Source organism: Augochlora pura, chromosome 4 (genome assembly GCF_028453695.1).
Source record: "Augochlora pura isolate Apur16 chromosome 4, APUR_v2.2.1, whole genome shotgun sequence".
NCBI lineage: Eukaryota > Metazoa > Arthropoda > Insecta > Hymenoptera > Halictidae > Augochlora > Augochlora pura.
Window position 1 is genome coordinate 14,915,268 of NC_135775.1, and position 18,663 is coordinate 14,933,930.

Sequence of the window (18,663 nt, forward strand, 5' to 3'; positions counted from 1 at the left end):
AACGATTTTTCGTATTAACACTCTAGTTACCGGAATCCCAGACTTTTTTTTATGACTGAGTTGAATATAGGGGTTGCATCGAATTATAAGCTCAAAGAATTGATGTCGAATCGTATCACGCGATATGACTTATTGAATTAGAAATGAAATTTCTATCTTTATTTCAACCGTTAGTTGTCAATTTGAAAAAAGAAACGTTTAGTAATTCCGGCAGCAAAGTGTTAATATTTCATTTCTTATTACTTCCTCGTTTTCTTTCATTTTTTTTTCTCTTCGAGATGTGATAGCACAGTGACCATACTGCTTATTCAAAGGTCTCGACAATTGCAGCGTGAATCAATGGATCGTATTTCTCAACCTCTTTCATATTCAAATTTCATTTATAGATATCTATCTATTTCACAATGGATTCTAGGATGACCGGAGTCTGTATTTTTGCATAAATGCTTGTCAAATTTTGAGCGAGAAATGTTACAGTGATATCTGCTCTGTTTATGGAGACTTTATAAAGTTCTCAAATTAATACGATAGTTACATTTCATTCTGATGAGAATCTGTTCATATTTTTCTTCGAAACGTTACTGATTGGTAACTTGTACGATAACTAGAGAGGCCCGTTAACTGTTTGCTGGACAAATTGATCGGTGACACAGATTTCTTTGATATCAGAGTTTTATTTTAAAAATCGGTTTTGCAAACGAAGCGTTTTATACTTTTTTTGTTTAGACGTAGCAGCACGACGGTCGCTTTGCTCAGTAAATAGGAAGTCTCGTTAACTGCTGCTGCAGCCAATTAATTTGGATCTAAAATGCAGTCCATGTTAAGAGTTTCGCTTCGGTTCAAAGAGAGATACACGTTTTCCTTTCAAACGTAGCGCAGCGAAAGCTATTTTTTCTTAAAGAGACGTCAACAGTTTTTGTAACAAAAATAATAATAAACGAACGGCGAAGGAACGCGAAACTCGAAGGAGATTGTAGCTATCAATATCAAACAATAGAGTCTTGTATTTTATTATCCCTACAATGTTATATACTTTTTTAATACTTCGGTCACAGAACTTTGGAACTTCGCCGAAGGTTAAAGCGCGCGTAATGATTTCTACAACCAACGGGAGAATCGTAAAAGAATGAAGCAGGCGCCGTCGGCATAAGCATACGTATGTATAGAAAAATGGATTCGAAGACTGGCCGTAAAAAAGTTAGCATTTTATACGCAAAGCGTAATAACCGGGATTTATGAGTTTTGGCGGTCACCGTGCTACTAGATCATGCGGTGCAGTATTTTTTTTGGTTTTTATGTCGTACGTAAAATTATTTATATCGCGGCGCATAAAAAGTGTCCTTGCGTGCACGCGACTCCTCTTTATTTTTACGGTTATTTATCCGATATCGATGTTTCACGGATTTTTATTTATCACTTGTCAACGGCGTCCGATCATTTTTGTTTATCTTTATTCTGATCGAGGAAAAAAAGAATCGTCGTGCATGTAATACCCCCTCGCGTGCGCGGTATTTACGCTTTTTGTCCCGTCCTCTTTTTGTGTTTTACGACCCGTTGCGGAAAACAATGTAGGCGGTACATTACCAATTAATGGAACTATGCGGGCGTTCACGCGACAACTTCTATCCAAAGATAGTTTAATTTCATAATTTTCGCTCGCGGTCCGATAGTTAATCAATGAATAGGTGCATCACACTTTGTTCGTGTTCCATTGATTCTTTTGCATCGTCATTCCCCTGTTATCGAACTGTTCTTCACACACCAGTAAACTCCCCTTTATATCTTTATTGTACACACACGTCGCCGACTCCGATATCAATTCCCGTCCATTAATTGATAAAAACGTTTCGTTGTCATAAATGAAGCCAGTGTCGTTTGTTTTTGGCTGCAAATGGAATTCACAATTTTTGTTGTATCTCGATTAGAAACTGAATATTGCACTCATCTCGCCGATGTGTCGTCCAAATAAATTTCTGTATTGGAATGGCAAACTAAATCTTTGTCAAATCTACAGTTTAGTGAGTTTGCCTCAAATGTATTTTTTTAACAAATATAAATCGAGGAGCTTCGAAATGTAATCGGCTTTTATTAGTTTTTTTTGACAATAAATATATGATTTAAAAAGAAACTGCAGAACGCGTGGACTGATTTCGATAAATTTGAAGGGTATTATAAATATTTGAATTTTGGGGGGATTTTGATTGGCGGGATTTTGAATAAGCTTTATATGAAAAATAATTATACCTCGGTTTTAGTTTCCGCAATATTTGGGACATACTGTTGCTACCACTACACAAATCCTGCGTACACCGACGTATCTGTAGCGGCCTGTGTGTGTCATCATACGATCATCGCTTCTTTATTTCTCCTTACAACATTTCGCGACGCCGAGGAACAAAACATATAACGGGTGACCACAAGATGAAGAAACTATCTTTCCCGCAGAGAATGTAGGGCTTGGTATTTCGCAAATTATATACCGTTTGTCTAACGTTTTAATCTATGAATATAATGTTAAAATCTATGAATTCACCGAATCGTATTTGGTTGGGGCTACGTTCGTGAGAGATTGGCGAAGACCGGCTCAACTATATGTTACACAAGAATCCGTGCAAAATACGGAATATTGCAATTGCGGGCGTGTCTTCCCCTCGCCGCGCCAACTGCAATCAACTGCAACCACACCCTTCCTTTGATACCCCGCATGTTTTAATTACCGTTCAGCGTTAGCTTGTCCCAGAATAATGTGTACTTGTAACCTAAGCTTTCTAGTGTCAACAGGAAATATTTTCTCAACAAGATCACTTGTTTTATACAGGACGTTCCAAAAGTCACTGGCAATCGGGAAATGAAGGATTCCTGAGGTTATTAGAAACAATTTTTTCCTTACCACAAAGGTAACAAAATAGAAGTAACTTTTTCTTTTACAAAAATTTTCTCTGTAGCTTTGTTTAGGAATTATTAACGAAAAATAGTGATCAATGAGTAACGAGAGCAGCTGACGAGAGACGGCCGAGCCAATGAGCGGAACTGGGGTTTGTCTGCTCTTTGGTTCGGAAGCCTTACGCCAGCCGAGATCGTCTCTCATTGGTCAAGGTTTTTCCTTCATAACTCATACGCAAAGCCGCGCATTATATTTGCGCTAAAGAAGAAGTTACTTCAAATAATCTCAGGAATACGCCATGCGAATGACTTTTGGGACACCTCGTATAGGAACAGTAGATGAGAGCCGATCTCATACAGAGCTATTCTCGTCTACGTATGAACGAAATTCAATGTAGTGGTAGCAACAGTCTTTCGTAAATATCTTGATAACTACTTAGTTATAACTTATCAGCGACATTGTTTTAGAAGTGAAAAAATTGTTAAGACTATCATCCTTCGAAAAATATTAAAGAATCATCGAGATTGGTGAAGCCATTCTGTAAAATTACGATGAATTTGCAAATTTTATATTTATTCAAGAAAATTGGGAAATCACATTACTTTTCCGAGCTCCATCGATTTATATTTACTTTTTTATGATACAACAAAGCGAAATAAACGCATTTAGGACAAAATTATTGAACTGCAGATTTACTTTGTTTTTCTTTTTTTTTTATATTGCCGAAGCTAGTAAAGCGTATTTTAAAACACGGATGGAAACACCCAAATATTTATATTGTCGAGACACTTAGATGATTTATTATATGCGTTTTATTATAGTCCGTTCTGCGAATGAAAACGTTTAAAATATGCTCGCGTTTGTAGTATCTGTTCATCCCACTCCCATTATTTCAGTCTTGCAACATGACGGTGGGAACGGACAGCTACTGTTTTTACTGCAATCGTATTTTGTAAGAGAGCATACTGAATTGACAACAACAAATAAATTTTAAGATGTATGAATCCTCAAAAAAATATACAATATATGTATGTTCTATTATTAGCAACTGTTAAGTTATTACTATTTAAACTGTACATTCTCTAACAGGAAATTCTATTTTCTGCACAGACCAATTCTACATAATTTAATTTCTCTAAGAAATAAATGTATTTGTTTATCGGAAATTTAGCCATATTGAGAACGCGTTATATTTTTTACGAACCGAAACAATTTACGAAAAAATTTTACGAACCGAAAATCTAAAATTTCGTCTAACCTTCTGCACCTTCAATATTTTAATTCTTTTAGAAATTTATAAAACCAGCAAATAAAAATTATCCACGGATCTAGAATATACTTTGTCTCACAATAAAATTGGATTGGAAATAGTGGTCACGATATAAGTAGACAGTTTGTGTATTTAAGACAAAAATGAGTAGGTTAAATTTAAAAGAATGTGTTATTTTCAAGTTGCTGGAATTATTAAGAAAAATAAGAAACTTTTACTTGACTCATGTCCGTTGTAATTTGCGCGTATAATTTTAATTTCACATGAAGACCAGCTCTCTAGTTGAAACGTTCAGTACGCTCCCTCGTCAAACGTTTTCCTCGAGGAACGGACCACGGTAATTAATTTTCTATTTAGGTAATTCGGTAGCCACGGTGATGAAGGTCAACATCGTTCTCGATGTGTCCTGCTCATGGCTGTTTGCGTCAGCCGACCGTGACTGCCTTCTTCTATCGGCGGCGCTGATAGCCCGGCTGACGTCGGCCCTGCAGGCAAAGTAAAATTGCGGCCGGCGAAAGTTTGGCAGAAAGAGCGCGGAAGCGAAGAGACAGAGGGAATGGGGCACATAAAGGAAAGAAGAACCGGCAGATAAAAGTGAAAAGAGAGAGAGAGAGAGTGAGAGAGAGAGTGAGAGAGAGAGAGAGAGACAAAGAGGGAGGGAACGATGCGGAAAGGGGAGGCAGGCAAGAGGCAGAATGGGTCGGGCATGAAAGAGACGGATGAGAGGGACTCGAGGGATGCGTTGGCTCGTTTCATCAATCAATACGCTGAGAATAACTACCGAAGTTCGGACGCGGACAAATTCTCTGCTCTGGATGACATATTAAAATATTATTCCGCTTTTCCGGGTCGCGCCTGCGAAACTACTCGCCAACCTGATACAGCGCGACTGCGTCTTTCCTGTGTACAGTGATGCACGGTTAAATTTACACGGCATCTACCCCGGTAAATTTACACGTATCAGGCTCATTTCTTCCGAGAATAATGTCTCCAGCTTGGCGAGGTAATATCTCAGTCGGCAAGGCTAGAAGGAAGAAAGAAAATTTTATTTTAAGCCATTTTTGACTTAGTTTTATCATTGCAGTGCCAATAGATAGCTGAATTTTTCTAAACAGTCCAAATATAATGTAAATTGGACTACGTTCATAGAAAAATGTACTATGACAGATTGCATATTCCAATCCCAAAATGAATCCCGAAAATTCTTACAAAATTAAAGTAATTTATTTAATCAACGTAAAGAGTTAAAATTGATCATACTAGATAGAATTTTAACTCTACCGCATTGTAAACATCGTAGTAAAGTTAAGTTTGTTCGGATATATTGCGATAGAAATTGATTTTAAAACCTAGTTAAAAATTCGTGTCAATCACATAATGAAATACTTATATTGTGCATGGACTCATTTTAGTCAGAAGAATAATTATTGAAAGTGAAGTCTTGTTTATTTCTACTTGCTCATAGTCCCGTGCGTAAGAATTTATATGTTGGCTCCATGCAAATTTAACCGTGCATTACCGTATATCCTAACTTTACTGCGTTCCGTCATTGCATGATTATTGCTCTTACCACGAATACATCGATGTCTCTATAAGATTCTTCAAAAATTTCTTCGATTTTCGTCGAGAATTTTAACATCTTCTTAATTGTTTCTTTCATAATTTTGAAATCCAATTCATCATCTTTTTGAAGTACGTTAACCATTTACATGATTTTCGTAGATCGTTTTTGGTACGCTGTGAAGCTTTCTTTGGAGAAATCTTCATCAAGACAGTAAATAGATTTTTAGTAGGCGATGATTCACTCTAGCTACTAAATTCTGGCGTTCTCCATGAAAATATCTTCCTCAATGCAGAAACAGTAAAATGTATTGTTCTCCATGACACTAGCCACTCATTTCTGACGTTCTCTGGGAACATATCTTCGCCAATATGAAGACAGTAAAACATAGCTTCGTCGAGAAGAAAGCTTCATCGCTTCATTTTGCACGTCTTCTTTGAGAATGTCATCATCAATATAGAAAGAGGACAATATTCTTCTAGTGGAAGAGTTCTGATGCCGCGATGGCAATGATCACACTACAGATCTTCATACAACAGAAATATTGTTTGCATTCATTGTGACAAATACAATTTCAGTGAAATTTCATTATTTTCTGTGAATAATTTTAAGAATTTAATACTGACAGAACCATATTCGTCTAGTCATTTTGATCCGATCTTTAATAATGATATTAAAAAATTCGTTTAATCAATTTTGAGCTGGTTAAAGACACATACAACAATTTTATCCAATCTTAGTGACCATCTTGACTGTGACATTCTCCTTGACGGTATCTCCTACACACCGAGGACAACGTAACAAATTTTCAGCGCAGATCTATAAAATCAGAAATCATCTTTTGGAATCCTTTCAACGATACTATCGAGACATACCGATGCAACCATGGTTACCATTTTGTCTAACACCATCTACCATCTTCGTCCATACATAACCACCAAAAAGCAAATTTCCACCAAGAAATTATCAGAAAGAGTGGAAATAATCGAGACTTGGCCGAGCTCTTGTGCAAGCTTCGCCTACCAATTCCCCGAGAAAGTCTCACGTCCAATTTCCCTAGCAATTAGACGTAATAAAACCTCGTTGTTCAACGAAGAACCGATGTTTGTCAAACAATCACGGAACGCCGTATTCGTTCCTAGATTCGATCGTAACGACGCCAACTTGATCGTTCGCCGTGTAATCCACGGGACCGGTATTCAAGTAGCATTATCGTCGTCCACGTGATCGTCATCATGGCAATCGTAGACCTGGTGGGATCGAACGGGCGAGTTAGCGATTGCATAGCGAGTCTTCGAAGCGGTTCCTGGTGTTGCCGACGACAGTAATACTAAAGTAACGCGAGGCAGTTTTTCGTCTGGGATCGCGGGCGATCCACCGATGAGAGTGGAGTCCTCGTACTGGCAGTATCGCGGGGTTGGTACCGTCGTGTCTTGTAGAAAAGCATCGCGAGATGTTCCTGAACCATGCGGAACGGTGTACGCGGATCGATCGACGGGAGCAGTGATCCTCATCAAGCCGAACCTAGATAGAATCAGTCTAACCGAGATGGAATCAGCGATTCCGAGCTGCCTTGTTCTAACTTTCATGGAACCGGCTGGAGTAGCAATCGAGATTGAGCAATTGCCGAAGATAGCGACTCGCCGGAATAATGGCGCAGTCGAACAGTATTGTTTCCAAGACACACACTGGATATACATCGTGGCTGAATAATTCATCGGCGCGGGTACCGAGAAAACGGCTGCATATTCAAAAGAATAGGATCATAAACGTTCGGGGATCGATGCTGGTGAGGATGGCTGAATCCGGGTCGACCGATCCGTCTCGCCGCGGAGGCTGCCGTCTCATTCTCAGCGCACATTCGTTCAGACATCTCTTTCCTACACGCGTACCAGTCACAGAGGTCCGTTGTAGACGAGGTACACTTAATTGAACTAAACCCTAGCCCTAGAGAGCAACACACGTTAGTTATCGGGCCTTTCCGATTGAAAGTACTTTCTTCTTTCCTCTCTCTCCCTCTCGCTCGCTTTCTCTCTCTCTCTCTCTCTCTCTCTCTCGTTCTTTCAGATCAGCCCGTAGGACAATTTCCCGTTTGGTTGTCATCATTTCGTGTCTGTCTTAAGCTCGATGCTCGGCACATCCTCGGAGTCCGTTCTCCGGCGATAATCGAGGAAATACGTCGAGGAGAAGGCGGCTCGCTACGTTTCGCTTCTTGGGGGATCACAACACACAAAGTTTGAACGAACGCGTCGACACCTGGTATGGGAGGTATCTCTCGACAAGCACGGCTAGACCGTGCTCCGAGAGACCGAGGTATCGATCGTCCAGGGATGTCATCATGAGCACCGGGGAGCACCCGACGACCTGTCGAGCGCCGAGCTCGTATCGGACACCTTGGTCGAGCTTCTTTCGCTCAACGACGTCCAGTCTGGGCCCGAGGAGACCTCGACGAGGTCCCCACGGCTATGGACACTCGTCGGCTCCCGCCAGCTGGACACCAGGCTCCCCCAGCTGGTCTCGCAGGTCAGGTAGGCTAGAAGGAGTAGAATGAGGCACCCACCTAGGCACCTGCCATTTCCAGGGTCCACCGAACTGCAGCCGCTCGTCTGGTTCTCCGTCGTCGGTCTTTGTACCTCAGGATGCGACACGCGTTCCACCTGCTGGCTGTCCATCCACGGATCGCCCTCGGTATCAACCGCGTTGTGCCTCGCGCCGATCGCCGAATTGTCCGGGATCTCCTCCACACGGTTCACCTGTGGCACCGGCTTGTCCCTGTCCAGCTCGTCGTCCAACTCGAGCGACGTCTCCGTCCCGTAGAACACTAGCTTGAATTGGTCGAGATTGTCTGCAACAGTCGCAGATTCTGTTAGTCTCGGTGTTTGGTTGGGGAGGGGAATCTGAGGTAGGACTGAGATCTTTCTTCGTTTTTCGAGGTGTACAGTTTGCGCAGACCTTTATAATCAATAACAAGTGTACAAACAGTTCAAAGTTGGTTGAGAATAGCTGTTAATTTCTCTGCGGTTTTGCTTTGCGAACATTTGTTGTCGGTTATGTTTATGATTCTTTAAACACGGAGATACTTTCGTGACAAAGTCTGAAGTTGATCGATGGTGTAAAATTTGTTTCAGACTGTTATACTATTTTTTGAAACGGTTATCTTACGCATACTTTAGCAACCAGTGATATATTTTCGCTTTTGTAAATGAGGATATTTTTTTTTTTTAGAAAATATCTTCAAATGCTTCGTTATTTCCTAAAACGATTTTTATATAGCCATATATCACTTTCCGATTTGGTAAAACCTAATCCTATTGTTATGGAAGGATTAGCTTAGTGGACATGGCTTGTCAAATTTGTTCTAAAATACTATACGACTTTAAAAAACAACTTTGGTACGAGCACTTTTTCTGATAGCGATTTTTACGGTTTTTTAAAAATGTGTGCTGTTTTTGTAGAGAGTTTGGAATTGGTCAATATCGATTTCCAAATCTTTTCGAAGAATTCTATTGTTTTGATAGGTAACAATTTTTTGGTTCCAGAGTTTTGCGAAAATGTTTCATTATTTTACAAAACGTTTCTGTGCAACACTTGTTGAAATCAGAAATATTTTTCATTCGGTAAAATAGAAATGTCGCTTTGACATAAGTGTAAATTCTTATACGATTGAAAATGAGATTTAAACAAACTCGTGGAAAAGTCGTGGATTTATGTTATTGGCTGCGAATATGTTGCAATCTTATTTGCCATTATAGAATCAAGGACTCGAAACTACAATTTACCTGAACTTTTGTACACTGTTTTACTAATTGTTATATTAACATTTATTAATGAGATGGGGTCTTCTTGAGAACTGGTTATGATGCAATAGTTAATTCACATTAATTTACAATCAATAAAAAAAATTTGAAATATTTAATAACAAAGTTTCTATGAACAATGAAGTATTTCAATCGTCTTGAAATGTACACAATTAATAATATTTTCTCATATTATTCCCATTGTTTCACATATCTCAGTCCTATCTTCGATTCGTTTTTTCTAAAAAATAACATTACATTCAACATAATGATAACACTAATACACTGAAAATAAAAGGAATTTATCTTTCAAAACATAAAATTGCTTCCACTGAAATTCCTTGCTTAATATACGTATATATTTCAATCTAAAAAATAAGCTTAAAAATAATAACAATGTAATACATGTGTAATCATGCTAAAACTGTGTGGTAAAAAAATGGTTATGTTTGCTCCTACCGACGTTGTGACACGTCGCTCGTGAAGGATGCGCGAAAAACTCTGATTAATTCACAAACATAAAATTCTGTACACACATTCGCTCAAATAAATAACATCGCAGGTACTCCATAAAAAATTGTACAAACTCTTGAGTGTAAACTCAACTTACTTTTCTTGCGCAACATGCTAAAAGGTATACATACATAGTTTCATAAAAAGGAAGGAAAGCGGGAAGCTTGCTATCAATTACAAGTACATTTTATTGTCATCGTAAAAATCAAATTTGTGCAATTTGCTACTAACAATTGAACAAACCGCTCGGAAATTTCTATATACAAAACAATATGATAAAGGTAATATCAGACGATATTAGGGTAGTATAACTGCAAATAAAAAGGAACCCAATAATTCACGTGGAAATTACCCAATAACTTGCAGCTTTATTTCTCGGTGCGTTCGGGCAATTACGTACGGATGACATCCTGCAAACAGCTCGCTATAAAAACGCCTGGAGCAGGAGAGCCGATCAAAATTTAATCTCCGACGCGATAGAGGTCTCGGTTTCAATGTTTCCGTTCGGGCCAGGTCGCTCAGGCAAACTGCAGCGACCTGTATTCTCCTTAGGAAATCATGCTAGATTGAATTCCCGGAACCGAATGCTTCCCTTCTGCGGCGGAAGGGAGAGCTTCTAATAAGACGAAATTGAGTTCCCCCACCCACTCCAATCGACAAGTTTTATGCTAAATAACAGTCTCGTCTGTGGAATCGTCTACGATCGCGTTGCCACGTACGATTGATTCCATTCGCGATGAAATATCCTTTTTTCGTCGTTTCCCTCGAGCTTTCGAGAAATAACGATCCGAAAGCTGTGCAAACGAAGCCGCGGAACTCCGTTTTCGTTCTACTTATTCATAAACCTCTTCCCAGCTGATTACCACTTCCGTAAGCGCCTTGATAACTTTTTTGCAAACAGCAAGTCCCCGAGAACCAAGCTGTTGACTCACCTCAAGAATTCGCCGACTTCGAAACTCGAAGATAACACGAATTTTAGCGACGAAGCAAATAAACGTGCTCTCGAGAAAGGTTCAATCGGAGAACGCGATGATGAAATTATTAGAAATTATTGTTGGCACAACTTTTTCTCTGCTCGAACGACATTTTCAGATACGGTTAATTGTGGATAATTTAAATTGCGAATAGGCCCTTTCTTTTATTAAATGTGACTGCGATGGCTACCGTTTGATCAAGATTATAAAAATAATCAAAGAGTGCGGTGTACGATTCAAACGTCTTTTATCACTTCGAACTATGACGGTGAGGAGAAAAATTGTGACAAATTGTGACACTAATAAATTTGACGAGTTTAATATAAATATGGAGAAATAGATATAAAAATATAAATTATTAGCTCATGCGCCAAGAATAATTTCTTGATGTATAATTAAGACTTTTATCGCAGAAGAGAAAGTTATTATCGAAATTTTATGTATTTGTAATTTAAATGAATCGGCAATATTTAAACCATTAGCAAGATTTTCATAATTTCAGAGTAGTTAAAAAATACTATTTGTCTCTCATTTATTACGACAATTGATAAATGCGATTCTGATCGTAAACGTTCATAGTTATTAATTAATTTAATGAATTTGTCACGTGTTTCCGAATAATTTACCATGCACGCATCGGTTACATTTCGGCGAAGACTTTCAGGTGGAGCATTTATGATTGAACGTTTCTAATCGGCCGGTATCGATTGCAATTTGGTCCAAAGGGAACTGTTCTGCGCAGGTATTGTCGACGACCACATAATGTTACACACCGTGTGCCACCGATACCGTTAGTTTCTAACTAGCAATAAGTGGACTTCCCAGTTCATTTATGATCCAAGACCGGAAATCACATTAAACGCTTTACCCTCATTTCCATGGCCGAGTAACCGCGGACAAACTAGTTTATTTCAGCTTCGCTACGCGAAAAACAAAACCCCGTGCAGCTGCACGGAGTACAGCTTGCGGCAAATTCCATTAATGGACGGCCCGTGCGTTCCTTACCCACGTGACAAAAAAAATTAACGATATATCCACGATCTACAGAAATTTATCCATCTTTCCCCTCATGAATCACAGAGAGGGATCACGGAACTCAAATAAAACACAAGATACGGATTAATTCAGATAAATACGAAATATTATTAAGAATTAACGGTAAGGATAATATGGAAGTGCCAATAGAATTAAGAATTTCAATACAATTAAGAATTATGTGCTTAATACAGAACACTTCTGGCATTTTCTGTAAGATTAAGAGAAGGCTTCTATGGAGAAATTAAAGTTATGTTCTTACGAAATTTATCAAATTTCCAATTAACTAATTAACTATATGAAATATAATAAATACACAACGTTATGGATTTTTCGCTTATAAATTTTTAGCTAATATTGTTTTAAGCGATTTCATGTACCAATTAAGAATACTTTCGTCAAAAAAATATAACTTAATTTTATATCCTTCAACGAATTAATAAATATTTTACTTGATGTGAAAATATGAAGTACAAATTAATTGTATAATTGGGAAGTAAGTAAATCTTAACAGAATTATTAGAGGCATACTGTATTCTATTTTCAAAAACATCGTTGGTTTTCCCGTAAAAAGAAAAATGTGTAAAACGTTATATAATTATACGAATAATCTAGTTATTAATACAAGAAGCTCAATATTAATAAAAATATAAATTGGTGTCTAATTTTGTTGAGCATGTTCAATGATTCGGACATTATCTTAGTAACGTCATTAGTAAGATTAAAATAACCGTGTAAATAAAAATAGATAAATAACAATAATTTTTGAACGTGTTATAACAATTTTAATGGCGCCGCAGAATCGCCATTCGAGTGCGAAGGGTTAGGGATAAAGCAGCTGTGATGAGCACAGGTGCGAACGAAATCGCGAGAAACTACTAAAACAAGTAGGCGCGTAAAGTAAGATTAAACCGTGGAAAAATGAAGAGTGCTTTGTAGTTGACAGTGTGGTCGCACTCAAACAGTCTAAATAACCTGCGATTCAAATAGCAATCTACGGCTTAGGACGAGTCTCTACTAAATACACATTCCCATGCACACAAGCGATTCTGGAAGACAAGCATTACCTGTGCCGTAGTCATTCGAAGTTTTGATTAAACGGCACAGCCTGCACACACCTACCTTAATAAGTTTTCTTATTATGAACGTAGGAGTTTTTACGAAGCCACGCTTCGATCATTGCGCGGGAAAAAGTTCACTGCGTCATAATTACCGGGTTCCGTGTGCGGGATGGCATGCAGATGCGAGTTTCGCTATTTTCCTCGCGGGGCATTGAGAAAAATATTAATGCAATCACGGGAGAATATCAGATTTTCTTAAACCGTGCAAGCTGTATCGTAATCTGTCTTTCAAAAAACGCTGATAAAGAAACATTTTATTAACTAGAAAGCAATTATCTACTTCGGGACTGCTGAAATAAAGTTTTAAATGTAGCAAAGTTTTCAATAGAATAAAACTTTACTTTCCTAATTTTAAAATTTGACTGAGAAATTCGAACTTCGAAAAACGTCTGAAACAATAGAATTCAGCGTATTCTAAACATGTTCTACAAAGTAACTATGTAGAGACTGTCCAATGGTAACAATGCGATATAAAATACACTATAAGAGTACATTGCGACAAAATCGTTTAACAAACAATGGTCAACTGTACAGGATCCATAAAATCACAAGCAAAATCAACTAAATCCTGTTTACGAAATAAAAACGTTCGAAGTGCGGTTGCTACACAGCAAACGTAATAAAATGAAACACCCGCGAACCAAGTTCCACAAACAAGATCGCTTAATTTTGCAATATCACAGAAGGGTGCATAAATTCCACTATTGTTGCAAGACGTGACGGTAAATCTCATGTGGGGCGTATCCGTGAATGTGTGCAAGGGGCATTAGCGTACCATGTTTGCGCTTTAGAAATGCAAACTCCGAAATAACAAATTGCCGGTGTCGCGCTTGCGACGAAAGTGACACACTCGACAGTCGACAAACGATTCCGGAATCGTGAATTTCGAGGATGTTCCAGATACAGCTCTTGACAAATTATGACAGTCTTATTTATTTGTCTTCATAATTTGGATGATAATGTCCACGCCGCTATTCCTGATTCGCGCGACACAGGGCTACATTCTATAAACGTATTTTACTGTGAACTGCGTCCTGCGAACATTATTATTCTTCCTCATTAACTGTATTAATCTATTGCTTCTTCCTCATTAACTGTATTAATCTATTGCTTCTTCCTCGTTAATTGTATTAATTTATTGCTTCTTCCTCATTAACTGTACTAATCTATTGCTTCCTCCTCATTAACTGTATTAATTTTTTGCTTCTTCTTCACCAACTGCATTAATAAATTGCTACTGAAATTTATAAATGTATTACTTTAAAGTCTAGTGAAATTTATCAATTTAGAAAGCAGTGAAATTAATCCACTTCCTACTTCAGAAACTGTAAAACGTTTGATATCTATCTTCTTTCCGCGTCGAATGCAGTTCTTGACAAATATATGTGGACACTTTTTCTCATATTTACTATCCTCGCGGACAAGCTACAGGATTGATATTTTGCCCAGTGATATTTCTTTGCGAGCTATTAAACGACGCGATATGCGTTTGAAAAACCGCTAAAGGCAGATTTAATTATTTTAACCAATTAGATCCTGTGATCATCTTTTAACGCCTGCTGGGATAAAATGTCGAGAAATGTGATTTTTTTACTATTTACGCAAAAACTTTCTTACACATTGCCTAGTAATCTAAATTGTTTAATATCTCAAAAATATTCAACTAATTCAGTCAGATTTTAAAAAACTAATTCCGATTTAAATGATGTCCACATACGTTTGTCCTTTGAAATTCGACATACGAATCGTAATTTGCTGATTATGCTTATTTTTTATATGAAGTACACCAAAAATTGATAAGCTAGTTATGCAACTATTTCTAACTTGTACACGGGAACCATTTATTTTCAAATTATGTCACTTTGTCCCAAGTATGCGATGCAATTTGCATATCATAATAGAACCTTCTGTAACAAGGTCCGTAGAAAAATGTTGGAGTCTCTCAGAGCTGGACATTAATCGATTAACACTTTGATGACCGCGTCATGTATATGTAAGTAACGAGATTATTTGTTGAAATTTTCAAATTGATTTTCCCGCTAGTCTATCACGTCATCGTAAATTCATTACGATCCGCAAATAAGTATGTTGAGAAAGTAATTGATGTGGTATAGCTTCACTTTTTAATTTTATTTATTACGACAAAATATTAATGTTATTTTGTCTAAAATTGAAAGAAACTTTGATTATTTCGTAATCAATGTCTAAGAATGAAGGTAAAACATACAAGAAACAAGACACGTTTTATCACTGATATTATTAACCCTTTCCACTCAAAATTTATATTTAAAATATTGTTACAAGTGTAACAGTTGTATGCGTGGCAAGTCTCAATTTCATACGCATAAAATGTACTTTGTTATATAGCATGGAAACACTAAAAATCAGAAAAATTATTCTAGACTCACAATTAAAAAGGCTGCAAAGGGTTAAAATAAAACGAGTGCTATCAACGCAGCTTTAGAAATCGCAATGCAAGAGATTAAATGAAATACTTCGATTCCACGGATTTCTGTGAGGTTATACGCGCGTGGCAATCAAAGTGTTAAAATTATCGTGAATCAACCTCGATCGAAGGAAATCAATGATCGATCGATCATAAATTAAAGGAAGGTTAGTCGACAAAGATCCAAATGCATGCCCAACTCTGACACGAGACGTCAGCAACTGCGTACGTAAGCAACATCCACGGATTACCCGTCTAGGGATCATAAATTCAGGCTAACGAGAAACGTCAGTGTTCGAGTACCCTTGTCGAGGTTCTTCGAATCGAACATCTGTTCGTCCTGCAGCAGATCGAGCCCCTTGGCCCTGGTCGCGTGCTGTCCAGTTCCCCGGACACCGGGATAGACAGGGTAGAGTGGATAGAGCTGTTGGATCTTCGGGTATTGTTGGAAAATCTCTGGCACGTTCTCGATCATGGGCTTCGCTGGCGGTTCTAGGAGGATTAAGCCCCTCTGAAGGGACGAGGCGGTCACTATGTCGATGATTCTTTGTCTGCTGGTGATTCTGGTGGTCGGGACGGTGATAGTAGGCCTGGTTTGAGTGACCGTGCTGGTGATCGGTCTCGGCGTGCTCCTTCCTCGCGGCCTCGACGTGATCAGGCGAATCTCTCCGGCGATGTTAGGCCCCCTGGCCGCCGTCAGTCCTCTCAGAGTTTGAACAGTCGGTTTCGGCGTCGGCCTGTTCGCCGATTTACCGTTCTTGTGCTGCCCACGGGCCTTGCTCTTCCTCTGCGTTTGCGTTTGCGCGTTCACCACGTAAGGCGGGCTCAGGTTACCGGACTTTTCCGACTTGTGCTGAGCCTGCTTGCTCTTCGAACCTGTCAGTGAATTCTGCGACTTCGAGAACACGGTCTCCCGAGGCTTCACGAATGGCCTTCTGGGTATGTTTATGCTGGCCGGGCTGTATAAAGCGTATTCTGTCCGATCGGGTAGCGTCGATGTTCCGTAGAAGATGATCGCCCACTCGTGGAGGGTCGCGCGGCCTGATCCATTGATCGTCCAGATCGACACGCAGCAGGAAAGAGAGAATTGTTAATTGTATAGTGCTCGGCTATAATTATAAGATTCGCTTGTATTCTCGATTATAAAACCACTCTCCCAGTAGACAGCGGATTTTATGCATTAGCTACGAATATGAGCAGGTGATACTTTAACATACGTAAATATAGCATGGTGTTTATATTCTGCAGAAAAATCCGCTGTCTACTGATTTATGATAAAGTCGAGCTGGATCGTTCCACAAGCAACGCCATGTGCATATTTTCACATCTCCTGTAATATAGGTAGCAAATAAAGTTGAATTTCCATTTTGTGAACCTGTGATATCTGAGTTACGATTTAATCACGATTGACGCGTAAATTTCTAGATGTAAGACGGCCAGTGTGTAATTTATTGTACAAATCATTGAAGATTTCACTTAGTAGCGTATAGAAAAGTAAACTATTTCCTTATCCGAACGAAATATGCGAACATGGGAGTTCATTTAGTGCCGTGTATAAATGTATTTTTAGAAAATGAAACACGAAAATATCGTCGCAATCGTTATTGTTCTAAGTACCTTCACTCATTCCCCGCTAACAATAGTAGACCCTCAATAATCAGAAACTGTGTTATCTGAATTACTATTTCACCATGTGTAATGATTTGAAATGATGAAAGATTTAATTTGGCGACAGGAGAATTCATTCAATACCATATTCATACGTAACTTCTCCATGAACGCAGTACTAAATGAAATCTTTAATGATTTTTACAATAAATTGTATTGTGCTTGGCGATTCTTCAGTGTAAGACTAATAATTCTGCTTGCACTATACCTTGGTATAAGAAAGAGAGAGATGATTCGACGTCGACTCTACCCCTGTCTCTATTTCTGATGTAAACCGCTAGGTGCTTCAGTGAAAATTTTATGTTATCGATGAGAGCTTCCAATATTTTAATAGCAGTTCTCGTGGGAACTCATTGAAGTAAATTATCACTTCAAACTTGTCATAGTAACCGTAGTCGGTCCATTTTTCTCTTTTACACTGTGCTCTATACTCGACTAAACTAGCATAGATTTATTTCGACCTATTGATCTGTAGTATTTTCTGTTCTCATATCGTTTCAATGACACTTTGTCACGTTACCTATACATGGGTTCCGGAATTATCCGCACTTTGAAAGTTAAATATTAATTTAAATATTGTAAAAGTTAAATATTACTCTAATCATTAGTTGTTTTATAATGTTACAAGAAAGTTGTTGGTGTCATGCAGTTTAACTTTTCAATGTTAATTTGATTAAATGAAATACTTTAATTTTGTGTAACTTTCGAGATTATTATCAAATTCGTACTACTACACTACTATTATCTGTAGCCTCATCGCAATAAAACGCTACTTATATCCACGGAACGAGTATTCCAGAAACACGAAACGAGATTCGCATAATGTCCAGAACGACCCAGACCACAGCTACTTAAGTACGAACTATAGCAGAATCATTTCAAACAGACTCTCCAGCAAGAATCTTGCGGAACAGTGAGCCAAACGTTTTCCATAATTTGCCAATTTGCACCCATCATGGCTCTGCAGTCCATTAGACGAAGAAGAGGCAGTGGAAGGCCATCGATGTCGAAAACAGCAGCGGTCGAGCCGAACCGGCCGGGGCTCACCGATGGGAATTGATGCCCAGACAATTATCCGCGCGATTATTTCCGCGCGCGGCTCGGCGAGATTGAAGAGTGGCACAATATTGTGCCACGGTCCGGTGATAATGAAGCAGCCGGACAAGCGGCATGTCCGCGGAATCAAAGCAAACAGACCAGGGATGCTTTAAACGCTTGTACACTTGGAATGTACTCGCCGGCATTAGGCGAGAGACAATGGAGGTCCGCCTTGCAGCGGGCACACCAGAGATTACAAGCTACCCCGTTAGCCACGAACTTTATGCGTCTATCGGCTTTAACCGGCTCTCCGACTTGAAGTGGTTCCAACAGTTTCACCCTGCACAAGGTCAACC

At 38.7% G+C, this 18,663-nt stretch overlaps 1 protein-coding gene across 2 annotated transcripts in view; it reads right to left on the reverse strand.

Moving 5' to 3' along the window:
* LOC144469570 (furin-like protease 1) overlaps window positions 1-18,663 on the reverse strand; it is an 81,200-nt gene that overhangs the window by 23,668 nt on the left and 38,869 nt on the right. For both annotated transcript variants that reach the window (XM_078179996.1, XM_078179997.1), the window contains exon 9: window positions 8,276-8,560. In XM_078179996.1, the coding sequence (XP_078036122.1) occupies window positions 8,276-8,560 (285 nt within the window). The remainder of the gene's footprint in view (window positions 1-8,275; window positions 8,561-18,663) is intronic.